The sequence below is a fragment of the Sciurus vulgaris genome (assembly GCF_902686455.1).
Source record: "Sciurus vulgaris genome assembly, chromosome: 15".
Classification (NCBI taxonomy): domain Eukaryota; kingdom Metazoa; phylum Chordata; class Mammalia; order Rodentia; family Sciuridae; genus Sciurus; species Sciurus vulgaris.
In genome coordinates, this window is record NC_136476.1 from 90,550,526 (window position 1) to 90,567,306 (window position 16,781).

General features: G+C 41.0%; 1 protein-coding gene and 1 long non-coding RNA gene across 18 annotated transcripts in view; one reads left to right on the forward strand and one right to left on the reverse strand.

Moving 5' to 3' along the window:
• Positions 1-16,781, forward strand: part of EHMT1 (euchromatic histone lysine methyltransferase 1) — a 151,952-nt gene that overhangs the window by 706 nt on the left and 134,465 nt on the right. For 3 of the 17 annotated variants that reach the window (XM_079112740.1, XM_079112736.1, XM_079112750.1), the window contains exon 1: positions 938-1,216. The exons of 6 other annotated variants lie outside the window; for them this stretch is intronic. Coding sequence is in view for 8 of the 11 variants with exons in the window: in XM_079112736.1 (XP_078968862.1) it covers positions 986-1,216 (231 nt within the window). In the remaining 3 variants the exon portion in view is untranslated. Of the gene's footprint in view, positions 1-936; positions 1,217-16,781 lie in introns of those variants that run through there. 8 more of the 17 variants (XM_079112747.1, XM_079112751.1, XM_079112737.1 and 5 more) reach the window with 4 other exon arrangements.
• Positions 1,151-7,835, reverse strand: LOC306645295. Its single transcript, XR_013759594.1, has 2 exons — positions 4,264-7,835; positions 1,151-3,739 (listed from the first exon to the last, which is right to left on the reverse strand). It is a non-coding gene; the product is annotated as an uncharacterized lncRNA (long non-coding RNA).

Here is a 16,781-nt window from a genome sequence, read left to right on the forward strand (position 1 = left end):
GGCGCGGACGGCGCGCTGGGCGAGGCGGACCCAGTGCCCCCGGGGGCAGCGGCCGGCCGGGCGCCGGTGGGACGCAGAGTAGTGCGCTCCTGGGCCCGCGGACCGCGGGCTGCCCGCCCTGCGGGAGAGCCGCAGCTGGCGGGACCTCCGGCTGGAGAGTGACGGGTAACGAGGAGCCGGCGTGACAGCCGACTCACGGCGGAACACAGGTCCTACCCCGGGAGCGTGCAGTCGCTGCCTCGCTGCCTCGCAGGCTAGCCTCCTTGTTCCTCCGGGTGTGTGGATGGGAGTGAACTGGGAAGGTGCAGGGGAGTTCTCAGATTGAATGCAGGGAGTGTTTGTTCAAGGACCAAGTTAGACACTGGGAACAAAAAGGTGCAGGAGAACATCCCAAGGCACTTGCAGGCTGGTAGGGGAAGATGTGTAGTGATTAACGATGTAATTCGTTGAGTGCCTGCTGCGTCCCAGGCACCGTGGGAGCCCTTCAGAGAAGTTGCCTCTTGCAGTTTTCTCTGCACTGTGCAGCAGATACTGTTATTTTCTACTTAACAGATGAGGAAAATAAGACTTGGTAAGGTCTAGGTAACTTTGCCAGCACTTGTGGACGTAGTGCTTGTTCATTGCCGGGTACATATAGTAGGTGCTTAGTAAATGGTGGAGGAGGGCATGGCCAGAATGTCTGATTCCACAGGCAGCCTCAAGAGAAGACTTGACAGAGGTAGTGCTAATGACAGCCTGTGACATAAACATAAGAGCCAGTGTGGGCCCAGCCCTGCCATAGTGTGTCCAGTGAATTCACTCTTACAGGCCTGACAGCAGTCTTATAACATAGGTTCTGTTAAATCCCCACTTGCAGGTGAGGAAACAGGTACAGTAGGCCCCATATTACAGAGCTTGTGGTCAAGAAGGTGAAGACGCAGGTAATCTAAAACAGAGCCCATACTTGTAAAAACACTTGCTTTATCTTGACAGTCATTTGAGGTTAATGAAAGCTCTTTTTTTAAAATTTATGATTGTAAGTTTTCTTTTTTTTTTTCCTTTTTCTTTTTGGTGGTACTGGGAATTGAACCTTGGGTGCTCTACCACAGAACTACACTCCGAGTCCTTTTTATGTTTTATTTTGAGACAGGGTCTCACTGAGTTGCCCAGGTTGGCCTCAAACTTGAGATCCTCCTGCCTCAAGCTCCAGAGTGTGCGCCACCATACCCAGCTAATTGTAAGCATTTTTTGGGGGTGGGGGTGGGGGTTAAACCCCTGAGCCACATCCCCAGCCCTTAACACACACATACACGGGGACAGAGTCTCCTTAAGTTGCTTAGGGCCTTGCTAAGTTGCTGAGACTGGCCTCCAACTCACGATTCTTCTGCCTAGCCTCCAAGCCACTGGAATTGTAAGCATTTTTTATGGAGCTGCATGATAGAATATGCCCTGTCTGCAGTCCAGTACCTCCTCCCCTGAAAGTGGATAGGCATGGGAACATTGTTGCTACTAAATCTGGAAAATGGTTCATGGGTGAGGGTTTGCTGATTGTTGAATGATTAAACCAACAAAACTGACACTTCAAACTTTTCTTTCTTTTTTTTGGTGCTGGGGATTGAACCCAGGGTACTTAACCATTGAGCAACATCCCCAGCCTTTTTATTTATTTTGAGACGGGGTCTTGCTGAGTTATCTAGGGCCTTGCTAAGTTGTCCAGCTGGCTTTTAACTTGCCATCTCCTGCCTCAGTCTCCTGAGTTGCTGGGATTACAGGTGTGTCACTGCATTCGGCTCACTTCACACTTTCTAACTGCATATTTTTTTTCCTTTTGCTTGACCTACAAATGTAATCAACACATTGTCTCACTAAAAAGAATTACTGTTGTGCATGATGGCTCACATCTGTAATCCCAGTGACTGGGGAGGCTGAGGCAGGAGTAGCGAAAGTTCAAAGCCAGCCTGAGCAAGGCTCTAAGCAACTTAGTGAGACCCTGTTTCAAAATAAAAAATAAGGGACTGGAGTTGTGGCTCAGTGGTAGAATGCTTGCCTGGCATATATGAGGCCTTGGGTTCAATACTCAGCACTACATATAAATAAAAAAGATCCATTGACAACTAAAAATATATCTAAAAAAATAAAAAGGGCCAGGGATGTTGCTCAGTGGTTAAGCACTCTGGGTTAAAACCCTGATTTAAAAAAAAAAAAAAAAAAGTAAGGTAGTGGAATATGTTCCCCACCTCCTATTTAGTAGATTAATAAGTGGGGGGGGGGCTCTCCTGGGGTTTACACATAGGTGCGGGATTATTGTGGATCAGGGGCTAGATTGGTGCAAAGATTTTTGACCTAGCAAAAAGTTGTCTTTGGTGCCTTCTCAGGTGAGTTCTATAGTGTAACAGTGAGGCTACTATGTATCTTTTCCTTTCTTACTTTTTTGTAAAATGACATACATGCATAACTTACAAAAGCCAATTAGTACTAAAAGACATTTGAAAAGCCGTTCCTCTCTTGCTCTTTTCGAAAGGCAGCAGCCACTTGAAACTGTGGCATTTACTTCATGTTTCTAAATGTGTTTGACAACACTTGTCCTGTCTTTATTCACCAAATTTAGGGATCATCTGTGGACTTCCACAAGTAGATGAAGATTTTAATTCCCTCATACTCGGTTTCATGTTCATCCTGCCTCAGTCACAATGGATGTTCTCTTGATTTGGTGCACAGGATTGTCCTGAGGATTCTTCCCACTCCACCTTCCCCACTGTTTACTCCCTCATGTGGTTGTGGGACATAGTCTCCAGTAGCTTCCCAAGAAAGGGGCAGCAGGAGAAAAACTTTGGGTGCTTGTATGTCTGAAAATGTATTTGTTCTCCCACTACCTTTGAAGAATAAGTTTAGCTAGTCATGAAATTCCTGGTTGGAAGTCATTTTGATTGAGTTAAATTTTTTTTTTTTTTTTTTTTTTTTTTAATGTAGTGATAGGGGTGGAACCCAGGGCTTCCTGTGTGCTAGGCAAGCACTCTACCACTTAGCTACATCCTCAACCCACTGGAAGTCATTTTGAAGCCATGGACACAATATCTTTGGTGTTGTCGAGAGGTACATTTTGATTCTTAATTCTTTGTAAGCATTATTCCCCTACAAAACTTTCAGGATCATTGCATCCTTAGTTTTCCTAATATTCACAGTGTGCTTAGTACTAGCCTTTTTTTGTTTGTCATACAGGATAGTAAATAACTGAAATCTGGAGCTCAAAGCCTTTTTATCATAGGAGATTTTCTTACAATGTATTTGAAACATGTTATTCTCTGCTTTGATCTTCGCTCTCCTTTTTCGTTTCCTTTAGTTGAATATTGGACCTCCATATATTAGTCTCCAGTATTTGAAGTTTTTCCCCTTTTTTTCATGTTTTAGTCCTCTTGTTCTACTTTTTGGGAGCAGTTTTGATTATTTTTCAATATCTTTTTAAAAAATATTCTTAGTTGTAGGTGGACACCTTTATTTTTATTTACTTATTTTTATGTGGTGCTGAGGATCGAACCCAGTGCCTCACATGCACTAGGCGAGCACTGTACTACTGAGCCATAACCCCAGCCCCTCCAATTTCTGTCATCATTTTATATTCTTTCCTGTTCTTTGGTCCTTTTTTAGAATTTCCTGTTCTTGTTTTATTTGTGTAATATTTTTACTTACCTCTTTGAATCATGGCTGAATTTTAAAGTTATAGTTAAAATTATTAAGAATTTATGAAGTTATTTTATAAAAACTTATTGTTTCCTGTGCTCACTTTGGCAGCACATATACTAAAATTGGAATGATACAGAGAAGATTAGCATGGCCCCTGTGCAAGGATGACACACAAATTCATGAAGCATTCCATATTTTTATCGCTAAGAAGTGGATGATGACACATAATGGGGGGTGGGAGGGGTTAGTGTTAGGGTTAGAGTTAGTGTTAGGGAGGGGGCAAGAATGGAGGAAGGAAGGACTGTGTAGAGGGAAAAGAGGGGTGGGAGGGGTGGGGGGAAGGGAAAAAATAACAGAGTGAATCAAACAACATTACCCTATGTAAATTTATGATTACACAAATGGTATGCCTTTACGCCATGTACAAACAGAGAAACAACATGTATCCCATTTGTTTACAATAAAAAAAAAAAAACTATACCAAGAATTCATCCATTTCAGTTAGAATGGCAATTATCAAGAATATAAAAAATAATAAATGCTGATGAGGATGCAGGAAAAAAGGAAACCATACACAAAAAACAAAAAAACAACAAAAAAAACTTTATTGTTTCCTGCATTGCATGTATGTGTGTGTGTGTTCCCCTGCATTCCTTTTGCTAAGCTGCTTCCAGTCTTTAACCATTTAGTCCTTTTAGGTAGAAAACTGAGGGGCTTATTTACTTGTTGCTTTCACTGCAGGCCAATGATTGACTGCTGTTTTTTGGTTGGCTCTCTAGCACATGTTCCTGTCCACAGGTCTTTCTCTGGGATGGTTTGGTTTTGTTGGAGGATTCCGCAGTCTCTTGCCTTATTGGTATAGATGTTTCTTGATTTATGGTGGGATTACATCCTGATAAACCTATTGTAAGTTTTTAATACTGTCGGTAGAAAGCACATTAAATACTCCTAACTTATTGAACTTCATAGGTCAGCAACACTGTGCATGGTAGTGAATGAGTTGTTATCCCTCCTGATTTCTTGGGCTCTGAGAGTATCTAACCATGTTGCTTGCGGAGTTTTACAAAATGCAGTGTCTGCCAGTTGCCTCTGGCCCTTGAATCACGGTAAAGTTGAAAATGCAAGTTGAACCATTGTAAGTTGGGGACTGCCTGTATAAGCTGGATGTTCTGGAGCTAGTCCAAGGAGAAAGCGGATCCTCCCCTGGTTCAGTAGTAACCTTTTCCTAATCTCCCCGTTTTCAGTGGAAGAAGTCAGTTCTGCCTTTCTGTGCCTGCTGATGTCAAGCATGGTGCTTTTCTGGTGGACCTCCAGTCGCCTGTGGTTATGGAAGAGGGGATTTGCCTGTCTGAATGTTTTTATGAGGGTTTTTACACCTACTTCCCTTTTATGCTGCAGGCATCGTCCCCACCTTGCTGTGGGATCAGTAGCAACCACTTTGAGTTTCTCCTTTCTCTGTTCTGTGGAGTGGTTTAGCTTTCCTTCAACTTCCTGTTCGTGTTGTGTGTAGTGATTTTAAACATCTCCTGGATGGAGTTTTTGTTTCTCTTTCCTGTTTGTGTCTTTGGTGGCTTTTGGGTAAGAGGAGAGAGGAGCTCAGAAGCAGTGGGTCCTGGCCCTCACTGGGAGCACAGCTTGCCTGTGCACAGGGCTGCCCCCTGGGCTTCTTGCTGTGTGATCTGAGTTGGGATGGCTTGGTCCTAGCTTGGTCCTAGCTTGATCCTAGCAGGGCAGCAGGAGTGATGCTTTTCCCTTAGCCCTCATTCCTACAGGGTATCTAGGTCCCACATGGAGTCAGTGCCAGAGTAGGTGTTTCCTGCTTCTGCTTCCTATCAGGTTTGTTTTTAAAAACTATATAGCTTGTAAGGACCATATTTTGGACTCCTCTCTTCAGAAACTTTATGTTCTTTATCATTTCATCAGATTCACCGTGCTCAACAGGTGCCTTTATATTAAGGCAAGTAGAACTTGACCTTAGCTTGGATTGCTCACTTCATTGACCTCGTAGGGAGTGGTTATGATAGCCTAGTTAATTTGGCCAGAGGCATTTGTGTAGAATGCACCAGTTCCAGAACTGAGACATTCTGTTTGCTATTTTTATTTTATTTTTAAATTACAAAAAATACAGCTCTACCATTGAGCTACATCCTCAACTCTTTTTAGTTTGGTTTTTACCTAATTTTTTAATATGTTCATATATTTTAAATTAATCTCTGAAGGTTTTGGGTTTTGAAAAATGAATGATTCTTTTAACTCATTGGCAGTGGTTTTTTCTTTGAAATGCTGTCTTTCTAACACAAAAGGTCACTTTCCCAGTAAACTGTCAGTTCATATTCTATTTTGGAAGTTTTTGGACTGTTTTCTTTAATTCACTTTTTGATTCATTTTTTTTTTTTTTTTCTGTTTTTGTCATGCTGGGGATAGAGCCCAGGACCTTGTGTGTGCTAGGCAAGTGCTCTACCACCACTGAGCTATACTACAGCCCTCTTATCCACTTCTGATAGGTTGTTAAGAACTGACCACAGTATATTTAAAACACTGTTTCCAAGAGGTTGATAAGTATTTATTGAGTACCTATTTATGAATTGCTGTTCTAGGTATTTGTAAGAGATTATGTAAGTTTTTTAGATTGGCCCATGATTTCAAGAATTTAATAGTGTAATAGAACAAATATTCCTGAGCATGAAATGAGATGGAATCAGTTGACATAACCAAGGGAAGACTGCTGTGATGTGTTTGGAATGCTCATTAGGAAGATAACCAAGTCTGGATCTTAAAGAGGGAAGATATGAATTGGAATGACAAGGTATACAGTAGGTGTATTTTAAAAAGTTAGGCATTTTAATAGTTTTGGAAAACTGAAATCTGGAAATCTCAGAATACCAAGTATTGGTCATCATTTTTTTTCTGATCCTCATGAGTGTGCATGTTCACATTTAAAATTGGCTATAATCCATATAATGTGCCATTTGTACTTTCCTCTTTCATGTATCATCTTCATGGGTTCATGTCTTTAGCATTCTCAGTAGCTAATGGTGTTGGTCATATGGGTGTCCCAGTTTCACTGATTTTGACCTGGGTGAGATTGTTCTTTGGGTACACAGTGGAATTTCTAGGTCAGAAAGGGCAAGTAGCATATGATGAAGCTGGAGAGACTGGGGGAGAGTACACACGGCCTTGTTACCAAGGTAGCAAGTTAGGATGTTTCACAGTCACTGAAGACTGTGAGGCAGGGAGTGATCTGTGTATCTGTATCTGTGGTGGTCCTCCCCCGACTCCCCAGTGCTAGGGATGGAACCCAGGGCCTTGCGCATTCTAGGCAAGTGCTCAACCAACTCAGTTACATCCCCAGCCTAGGGAATGGTATTTTTTTTTCTAATTTTTTTTAGTTGTCAATGGACCTTTATTTTTTATTTATATGCTGTGCCAAGAAACGAACCCACTGACTCATACATGCTAGGCAAGCGCTGTACCACTGAGCCCCAGCCCTAGGGAGTGGTATTTTAAAAGATGGCCTGGCTTCTGCATGGAGGGTGAAGAGTGGAAGTGGGGGCAGTGTGCAGACTTAGGCCAGAGGCACAAGGGACCAGGGAATACAGGTGTTCAAATTTATGTTTTTGAGAGTAAGATAGTTACATGGTTCAGAATTCAAAAAGTACAGAGTGAAATATCTCCTTCCTGTCCCCTAGCCACTTAGTTCTTCTCTTGGTAATTCACCAGTATTATCGTGCATCCTTCAAGATATTTATGAATGTATAAGCAAAGGCACATATAGAGGACTGGTAATAGAGCTCAATGGTAGAACACTTGCCTAGCATGCACAAGGCTCTGGGTTCAATCCCCAACACCGCCATTCAGAAAATGAAAATAAAATAAAAAGAAGGTATTTGAAAAAAAAAAAAAAGGTGATTTAGGCTTTTGTTATGGAACTTTCACACATTCTACTTAAAAGTAAATATGGTAATATAATGAATATTGTTACTTGTCCCCCCAGCGTCAGCTGTTACTCTTCATGGCTATTCTCATTTTATCAGTGCCTCTTCCCACCCCATGCAAATAATTTTCCTCTGTGAATATTGGAGCTAATGTAAATATTTCTCAGTCAATAAATATCTAGTCTGTGTTCAGATTTCTTATTTCACTTTTAAATAGGGACCACATGTAGTCTCTTCATTGCCCTTAAATCTCAGGATATTGATTTTCATGTCTTCATTTTTCTTTGGCTATTAAGGTTTTTTTTTTCTTTTTTCTTTTTTGGGACTGGAACCTTGGACCTTGTGCAGGTGCGTACTAGCCAAATGCTCTACCCCCAATTGCTTTTTTAAATTTTTTGGTACTGGGATTGAACCCAGGGATACTTTACCGCTGAGCTCTGTTCTCAACCTTTTTTCTTTTTTAATTCTTTATTTTGAGACAGGATCTTCCTGAGTTGCTCAGGCTGGCCTCAAATTTGCAATTCTCCTGCCTCAGCCTCCTGAGTCGCTGGAATTACAAGTGTGTGCCATCATGCCCATCTGTAATTAAATTTTGAAGATAATGATTTGTTCTAAAGATTCCCTTAACCTTTTGCTGAAAAACAAAATCAAAACATGTTCCTCTGTGCCCTTGAAACTCTGGAGCTCTTGAAGTGAGGTCATTGTGAATTTATATATGCTATAAGAGCTTAAATTCTTTGGACTTGGTGTAAAACAGGATGTAAAGTATCCCAAGAATCCTTCAAAAATTGTTGGCTACATGCTGAAATGTTAAGTTTTGGATATATTGGGTTACATATTTTAAAAAGTAATTAGTCGTTTTAAAAATAAGGTTACTAGAAGTTTAAAGTGGCATACTTGGCTTACTCTTGTGGCTCTCTTTTCTTTCCAGTCTGAAGGCTCCATCAGATGCAGTTCAGCGGGGTAAACAAAGTGGTCTGGCTATGATACTAACTACTACTATGATGGTACTACTTGGAGAGAGGCTTGTCTTCATTTCTAGCTGGTATGTCTGTAGACAGAAGCTGTTGCAAGCTAGGAGAGGAAGAATGGTGCTTAGTGCTAATGTGGACTGCACCTAACATGGCGCATCCTCCCAAGTGCTAGTCCGAGAAAGCCCAGGGGGGCTCTAGCTGTGCTGTGCAATTTGAACATTACTTGCCAGCTCATTGCTAAGATTGCTTTTAAACTTATGGTGTAGGCCCCCATTCCCATCAGATTCCAGACTCTGCGGTGAGGCTGAGCATGCCTTGGTCCTTCCTCATCTTTGCAGTTTGCCTGTGCTCTTTGAACCTCTTGAATGCTAAGGCGAAACACAGTATCAGTCATCGTGGCCCCATCTTTCCTAACTCTGGCTCAGACCTCCTTTCTGCTTTCTTTCTTTTGTAGAAGTGGTCTGAGAGAGTCTGTCAGTACAGCTTTGTGGTGTCTGCTCCTATACCTTAGCCAGATTCAGTAGCTGTAAGATATTTGTTTTGTTTTTATAATACTTGGGATTGAACTCAGGGCCTTACACATTCTAGGCAAATGCTCTACCATCCCCAGCCCAAAAGTAACTTATTTAAATAAACAATACAGACTTTTTTGAGGGGAAAATTCTGAGAATGACATACAGTGCACACTCAGGTCTGGCATCTTTAGATCAACATCGTGTTTCTGAGATTCTTTTGTTGCTGCAGACTCTTGTAGGGTGCTCATTCTCATTCTTAAGACTTTTTGGTCTTCCATTGTCTGAATATGACACAGCTTTTCCCAGTTTTTTAAATTAATTTTTTCCCATTTTTTTATTGGTACATTATATATTGGTGTACTCAATGGTGAGATTTTTTGTTACATCTTCATATATGCACACAATAAATTTATTTTTTACCTGACATATGGAAACATTTAAATTATAATATATCAATGTACTGTGTGATGTTTCAGTACATGCATATATTGTGTGATGTTTAAATCAATTTAAACATCTACCCAAACGTTTATCATTTCTTTATGGTGTATGCATGCCGCAGTTTTTTTGTGCATTTTACTGTATGTGGACATTTGGGTTGTTTGGAGTTTTTGGGTATTCATGTTCAATTGGCCCTCTGTGTCTGCGGGTTCTGCAAATTTAACCAACCAAGTATTGAAAACATTTGGGGAAAAATCGTGTTTGTGTTGAATTTGTGTAGAGTTTTTTTTTTTTTTTTTTTTATTATGTCCTATGTAACACAGTGTAGCAATTGTTTACATAGCATATTCATTGTGTTTGGTGTCATAAGTCATCTATCTGGAGATGGCTTAAAGTATATGGGAGGATGTGTGTGGTCCTGTGTGAATAATTCACATTTAGCATGAGGAACTTGAGCACCCATCGATTTTGGTGTCCATGAGGGGTCATGGACCCCTCCAGATAGTGGGGGATGACTGACTGTGCCCCTTTAACATCTTCACATGATAAAGGGCTCATGGTGGTGGCAGAGACATCCTGGGGCTGTGAAGGCTGAGACTGAAGACAGCAGCCTGTGCTTCAGAAGCAGACCTAGAAGCAGAGCTGTGGGCCCCAGACGGGTGCCAGGTGGTGCTGGGCAATGGGAAGGGTGCGGAGCCCATTGTCTGGAGCTAGCAGAGCAGGCTGTCATTGGCAGGAAATAGGCAAATGCCAACGTTGCGAATGGCCACTGGAACTGCTGTGTCCATTGTTGTGAGACAAACATCTGGGGGAAGGTGTGGGACTTTTTGTAGTGGTATTTTTAAAGAGATCTTACTTTTTTGCTTTGAGACCTGAGAGATACTACAGGTTGAATGGTGGCCCCAGTGGAAGTGTGGTGGACCAGCCCCTGTTTTGTGGCCATTGCAAGTGGCATCAGGGGTACACCAGGCATTTGTGATCAAACATAGATCCTCTGTCTGTTGGCACTATTTAGAAAGGCTCTGGTTGGGACATAGGGGTATAATAACTAAGAGTTGGTGATTTTTCAGTGAGTGATTTGCATGGAGTTTCTTACATTCTGTTCAGTGGGGTTACTATTCCCATTTCTCCACAGACGAGGATGAGGAGTGTGTCTTGCCAATTTCGTTATTGTTTTTGGTGCTGGGAATGGAACCCAGCATATACTAGGCAAGAGGTCTGCCACTGAGCCACATCTCTAGCCTGTCTTGGCATTTTTTAGTGTGGTAACCTATAGTATCTTTTGGGTAACAAAGCAAAAAAGTAAAAATCTTTTTAAGAGTCAGAGAAGTGGTTAGAGTTAGGCTTCCTGTCCATAAGCTATCTTAGTTGCCAACCAGGATGGAGAGGGGAGGTGAGGTTCCTGTGTGAACTTGTGATCCTCCTACCATAGCCTCCAGCTGGGATTATAAGTGTGTGCCACCTGGCTATTTATTTTTTTGTGGTGCTGGGAATCAAACCCAGGGCATCCTGTATTTTAGGCAAATGCTCCACCACTTAAGCTACACCCCAGTTGAATGCCACACATTTTTATTGACTAAAGTGAAAAATATAGTGAACTTTCTTGGTGGTAGAGCTCTTGCCTAACTTGTATGAGACTCTGAGTTTGAACCTCAACACCCTTTCTCCCCAAAACCAATATATAAAATGGAGGTTTTTTTTGAATGCAAATCAGAAGAATAAAAAATTTTGGAAGTATAACATGCTTCATTGGGGTTCAGAATTAGTGTTCCCTGTTATAAAATTATAAAATTAATTATAAAATTATAAAATTCATGTGTTAATGCTGCTCTGTGACACCATTTTTCTGTATTTCTGCTTCAAAATATGTTCACACTGATAGGCATTGCCAAATTCCAGTGTTGGTCCAGGAGCACATAATTTATTTTGGTTTATTCCTCTGTTACTTTCTTCTTCAGATGGATTTGAAAAACTGTTCAGTGTCTTTTCATTAACTTGCAAGACAATATTTCTTCTAGGGCAAGTCTTTTATTTTTTTAATCTTAGAATGTTTTAATTTTTCCTTTATGAAGATAGTTGGTGAGTATAGAGTTCTTGGTGGATATCTTTTTCTTCCCTTTTTCTGGGGGTTGGGGGACAGGCCTGTTAGGAAGGAACCCAGGGCCATGTGCACACTAGGCAAACACTACCACTGAACAGTACCTCCAGCTGACTGTACCTGGGGGCTGGAAGTCCCACAGGCATTCTGGGTGCAGCTTCTCAGCTCTCTTGAAGCACAGAAGTGTCCGTGAACAGTACATCAATGAGTGGGTGAGGCGCTTTGCTAGTAAAGCTTCATGTGTGGAGGCTTGAACTTGAGTTTCCTGTAACTTTTGAGAAATTCATATTTATATGAATTATATATTTAAACCATGCTTAGCTTTTAGACTGTACAGATGTGGGAGGTGGGCTGTAGTCTGCTAATGGACATGCACTTAACTCTGTTTCAGAGGGATCTTATTCTTTGTCATGTACTTATTTTAATTATTTGTTGGTGTCTCAGTGGCTGGACTGCAAACTCTGAAAGCAGGGACTTTAGCTTTATTAGTTTCCTACCATGTTGAATACTGCCTGGCACATTTTGCACAAACAGTAAATATTTTATAACTTAATGCAGAAGGGAAAGAGGCCAGCATTGGTATGTGGTTTTATTTATTTATTTACTTTTTAGTAGCCCAGGAATGCTTGCTTCTCCTATAGACAGGAAGTATTAATTCATTCATGGGTACGTTCATTTCTGGAACAGATGTTTAATGCCAGGTGTGGGCTTGGGAAAAAGGTGATCATAAGCCTGGTGTCTCCTTTCTGTTTGTGAAGGTGCTGGTTGGTGTTCTAGCTCTGAGAAATACAAGCATACTTTTGTAATTGCCATTATAAGAAGTGAGACCATGTTACAGGAACAGCAAGCAGCACATGCTTTGGCCTCTTGGGATGGCAGAGGAAAGCTTCCTGGAGTTTTTTTGTGTTGCACAGAGATCACAGGTGTCTTTTTTCCCTCCGCTCAGGATTCCAAGTGGAATCTTGGGTAAAGCTGGTCAGCTGCCCATGTGTAGACCTGAGTGGAGAGGAGTCTGATCTCCAAAAAGGTTACTGTAGCTCCATGTGACTTTAGGCCTCTTTTTTTTTTTTGGGGGGGGGGGGTGCTGGGGATCGAACCCAGGGCCTTGTGCTAACAAAGCGAGCACTCTATCGACTGAGCTATCTCCCCAGCCCCCGACTTTAGGCCTCTTGAAGTGTGGCCATATGGAACTGAGATGTGTCATGTCAAATGCACACTGGATTTCAGAGACTTATGAAATATTTTGCATTTTTTTGTCTAATTATTTTATATTGTTTATATGTTGAAATACTAATGTTTGGATGTATACTGAGTTAAATAAAATTTGTCAAAATTACTCTTGGGCTAGGGATGTGGCTCAGTGGTATAGTATTTGCCTAGCATGCATGAGGCCCTGGGTTTAATCTTCAGCACCATAATAAATAAATAAATAATTTTAAAAATTACCCTTATTTTTACTTTTTTAAATATGGATGCTAGAAAATTTAAAATAATATTTGTGGCTCCTACTGTCTGTCTATTGGGCAGTGCTACCACAGCCTGAAGTTAACACAGTTCATTTTACCTGTGAACTGTCTAGGGGGAGAGTCCTGTCAAGGGTGATGGAGAGGATGAGGGACTGAATTTCCAGGAAGTGGAAGAGTGACAGTGCTAGGTGTGAGGAATGTTCCCATTGTAGACAAGAGGAGGGAGACTTAGGGAAGACTAGTTAGCAGGTGAAGAGCTGGCTCAGAACCCGTGCAGTTGTTTGCAAACAAGGGTCAGAGCAGCCAGAAGCCAGTCCTGTGAGGGATGCATGTTGCCGTTCTGTTGTGTATCTGCCAGCTGGCAAGGTGCATGTAATGAGCTGTCCTATAGACGGAGTCTTAGTTTGGGTCCCAGCATTGCCAAAGATGGAATGTTGGAGATTTTCATCTTTGATGGTTTGTTATCCTTAGAAAATGTGGGGAATTTACGTTCAGATTCTCCTTTATCTTCCTGTGAGTTAAATCCCAGTTACTCAGACTTCATTCTGCCTTTACTGTTTCCTGCACCACAGCTATCCTCTGAGCCCATTCCAGGCAAGCTTCTGTCTCCACCTCTCATTGAGCATCTTTCTGTGTGCTGGAAGACCAGGCCACCAAGCTTGGTGGAGCTGCTCTGTGCTAGCCTGGGTACTGGTGAGGATCTGAGACTGTCTCATGGGGTTTTGCTCTTGGGCCTTGCAGGCCTGTTTGACCCTGTGTATCTTATGTGCTTAGAACCATGAAATTTGTTTGCTTATTGACAGAGCCTGTGTCCCCGAAGGTATCTGCAGACAGTGACTCTCACTGAGAAATCTCTAAATGATATTTTAGTTTTCATAGTTTTATGATAGTGCTCTATCTGATTTTGCATGTTGTTTGCTTTTAAATCCTTATCTATCTAAAAATACCCCCCACAGTCTTCATTGTTTAGCTTTTCCAGCAACAGAAAAGTAACTTAGTGTTTTAAATGTTTAGCATTTTGTTGTAGGCAGTGAATTGCTAAATATTAAACTGTACATCTGAGTAGTAGAGAAAATTTCTGAAAAATTTCCCCCAATGTACTATTTTACAGTGTCAAAGCTATGCAAGCACTCTAGATGAAGGGAGTCTTCCAACTAGATCGTCACTTCCTTTATCCCTCTTCTCTATAATGTGTTGTTTTTTTCTGAGCCATTGGGGAGTGGCAGATGTTGGAAACCTGCATCCCTAAGTTTTGTATCTTGTCCGAACAAGTTTGTTTTTACAAAATTGCAGCACATGTAGGAAATGTTGATTCAATGCTGTTAATTTGTTTAAATTCAAATTTCCTCAGCTTATATCCCTTATAGATTTTTTTTTTAATTAGGGATAATGTATAGTATTTGGTTGTATATCCCTTTTATCTAATTTAATCTAGAATGTGCCGCTCCCCAGATCTTTCATGACATGTACAGTTTTGAAGATATTAGACCATTTGCTCTGTAAAATGACTCACAGTCTGTATTGTCTGATTACTTTCTTAATGGTTGTATTCAGGTTAAGTGCTTTTGACAAGAACACTGTGTAAGTGATGTTATGGGCTCTTGTGCTATGTCAGGAGGCATGTATTGGGGATTCCAGTGCTGCCCTTTGCCCAGGTGGTGTGATGTCTTCTCACTGGTTTCTGCTGAGTAGGCCTGACCAGTCAGTAAATTTTTCCTGCCCTCCTTACCTGCCACTTTTCTCTAAAGAAGAGCTTGCTTCTCACTTGTACTGGTTTAGTATACTGTGCAGAATGTCTTATATAGTAATGAATTTGTACTTGTTTAGTGTGTTAAGATCTGCTTTTGCCATTTGTCTTTTGATATTCAAATCATTCTATTTTGGCCAGTGGAAACCCTTCAAAAAAGATTCTGGATCTTTTTGATATGTCCCCAGTAGTCTCCTGAGCACCTTATTTGTGGGACAACAAAATTATTTTGTGCAATTCTCAGTAATTAAATCTGAAAATCTTGATGAAATAGCTACTTTCCTAGAAAGTACAGCTTGCTGAAATTTCCCCAAGATAGTGTATTAGTTTTCTATGACTTTGTAAAAAAAAAAAAAAAAAAAAAAAAAAAACCAAATTCCCCAAATTAACAGCTTAAAACAGCATGTTATTTCTTGGTTTCCATGAGTCAGGAGTCCAGGCTGTGTCTTTGAAGGCAGAGTCTCATCTGTGACCATGGATGTCTGAAGGTTCACTTGGAGCAGGGTCTCCTTCTAAGCTTGCTGTCTGTCTGTCCTCTCCTGTCCCTCCATCCATTCACCATCTATCTGTCTCTGTCCATTTGTCTGTTTGGCATTCCATCCAGCCAATTTACCCATCCATTCATCCATTCTGTCTGTTCCATCTATTCCCTTGTCTGTTCATTCTTCCATTCATCTAGTCGGTTATCTACCATATATCATATCCTATCTCTTCGGTCTATCCACCCTTCCTTTCTGTCTCTTCACCATTTTTCTTTTTCTTTTTAGTTGTAGGTGGACATAATACCTTTATTTTATTTATTTTTATGTGGTGCTAAGAATCAAACCCAGTACCTCATCCAGGTAAGCACTCTGCCACTGAGCTACAACCCCAGCCCCTCCCCTCCATTTTCCCCTTCATCTTTTCTCTTTGTTTATCTGTTTGTCCATCCATCCGTCCATCCAGTCTATTGTGTCTGTTCCATCCATCTGTCTGAATATATCCATCCATCCTGTTTATCATCTCATTTATCTTTAATATTTATTTAGGGACTGGGCAGAGGTGCTTACCATTGAATTACCTCCCCAGACCCTTTTATTTTTTTATTTTGAGATAGGGTCTTGCTAAGTTACTGAGAGTCTTGCTACATTGCTGAGCCTGGCCTCGAACTTGTCATCTTCTGCCTCAGCCTCCTGAGTTACTAGGATTACATGCACCACTATGCCTGGCTGCTCTTTAATATTTTATTGGCGAAGTTGAGCAATGCAGCTGGACAAGAGACTTACTGGAGCAAAAGAAATTAAAAAAAAAAAAATGAGTAATAGAACTATTTGCAAATGAAATGAACTGGAAAACCTGAGAGTCAGTGCTAAAATACAGACAATGAAATCATTCAAAGGACTGATATAAAAACTGATACATAAAAAAAAAAAAAAATCAATAGCCTTAGCCCAGTTTGGTGGTGCATGCCTGTAATCCCAGCGATTTGGGAGCCTGAGGCCGGAGGATCGCAAGGTCCTAAGCAACTTAGACCCTGTCTCAAAATTTTAAAAAAAGGATGGGGCTGTAGCTCAGTGATACCCCCCCTTTAATCCCCAGTAACCCCCCCCTAAAATCAGTAGCTTTTATATGTATAGAATAGTAACCCCATTTACATAGTAACACAAAAAATAAACTACTTTGAAACAGGTTTAGTAAGGTATGCAAAACTTTGTGAGGAATGCTGTGTGTAACATTCTTGCTCTTGAAACAAAAGACTTGAACCATGGAAAGACTCTTGTTCTTGAGTGTCAAAGATACTTGTTTGCTGGAGTTAGTATAAAAACTTACCTTTTTCTCTGTAAAAATGCCATTAAGGAATCATTCTTAGTCCTATGATTTTTCCTATGATATCTCACATTCAGTTAGTCCAACAGAAAGTCCCACATGTTCTACTTTCAGAACCTGCCTCATTTCTCTCATCACT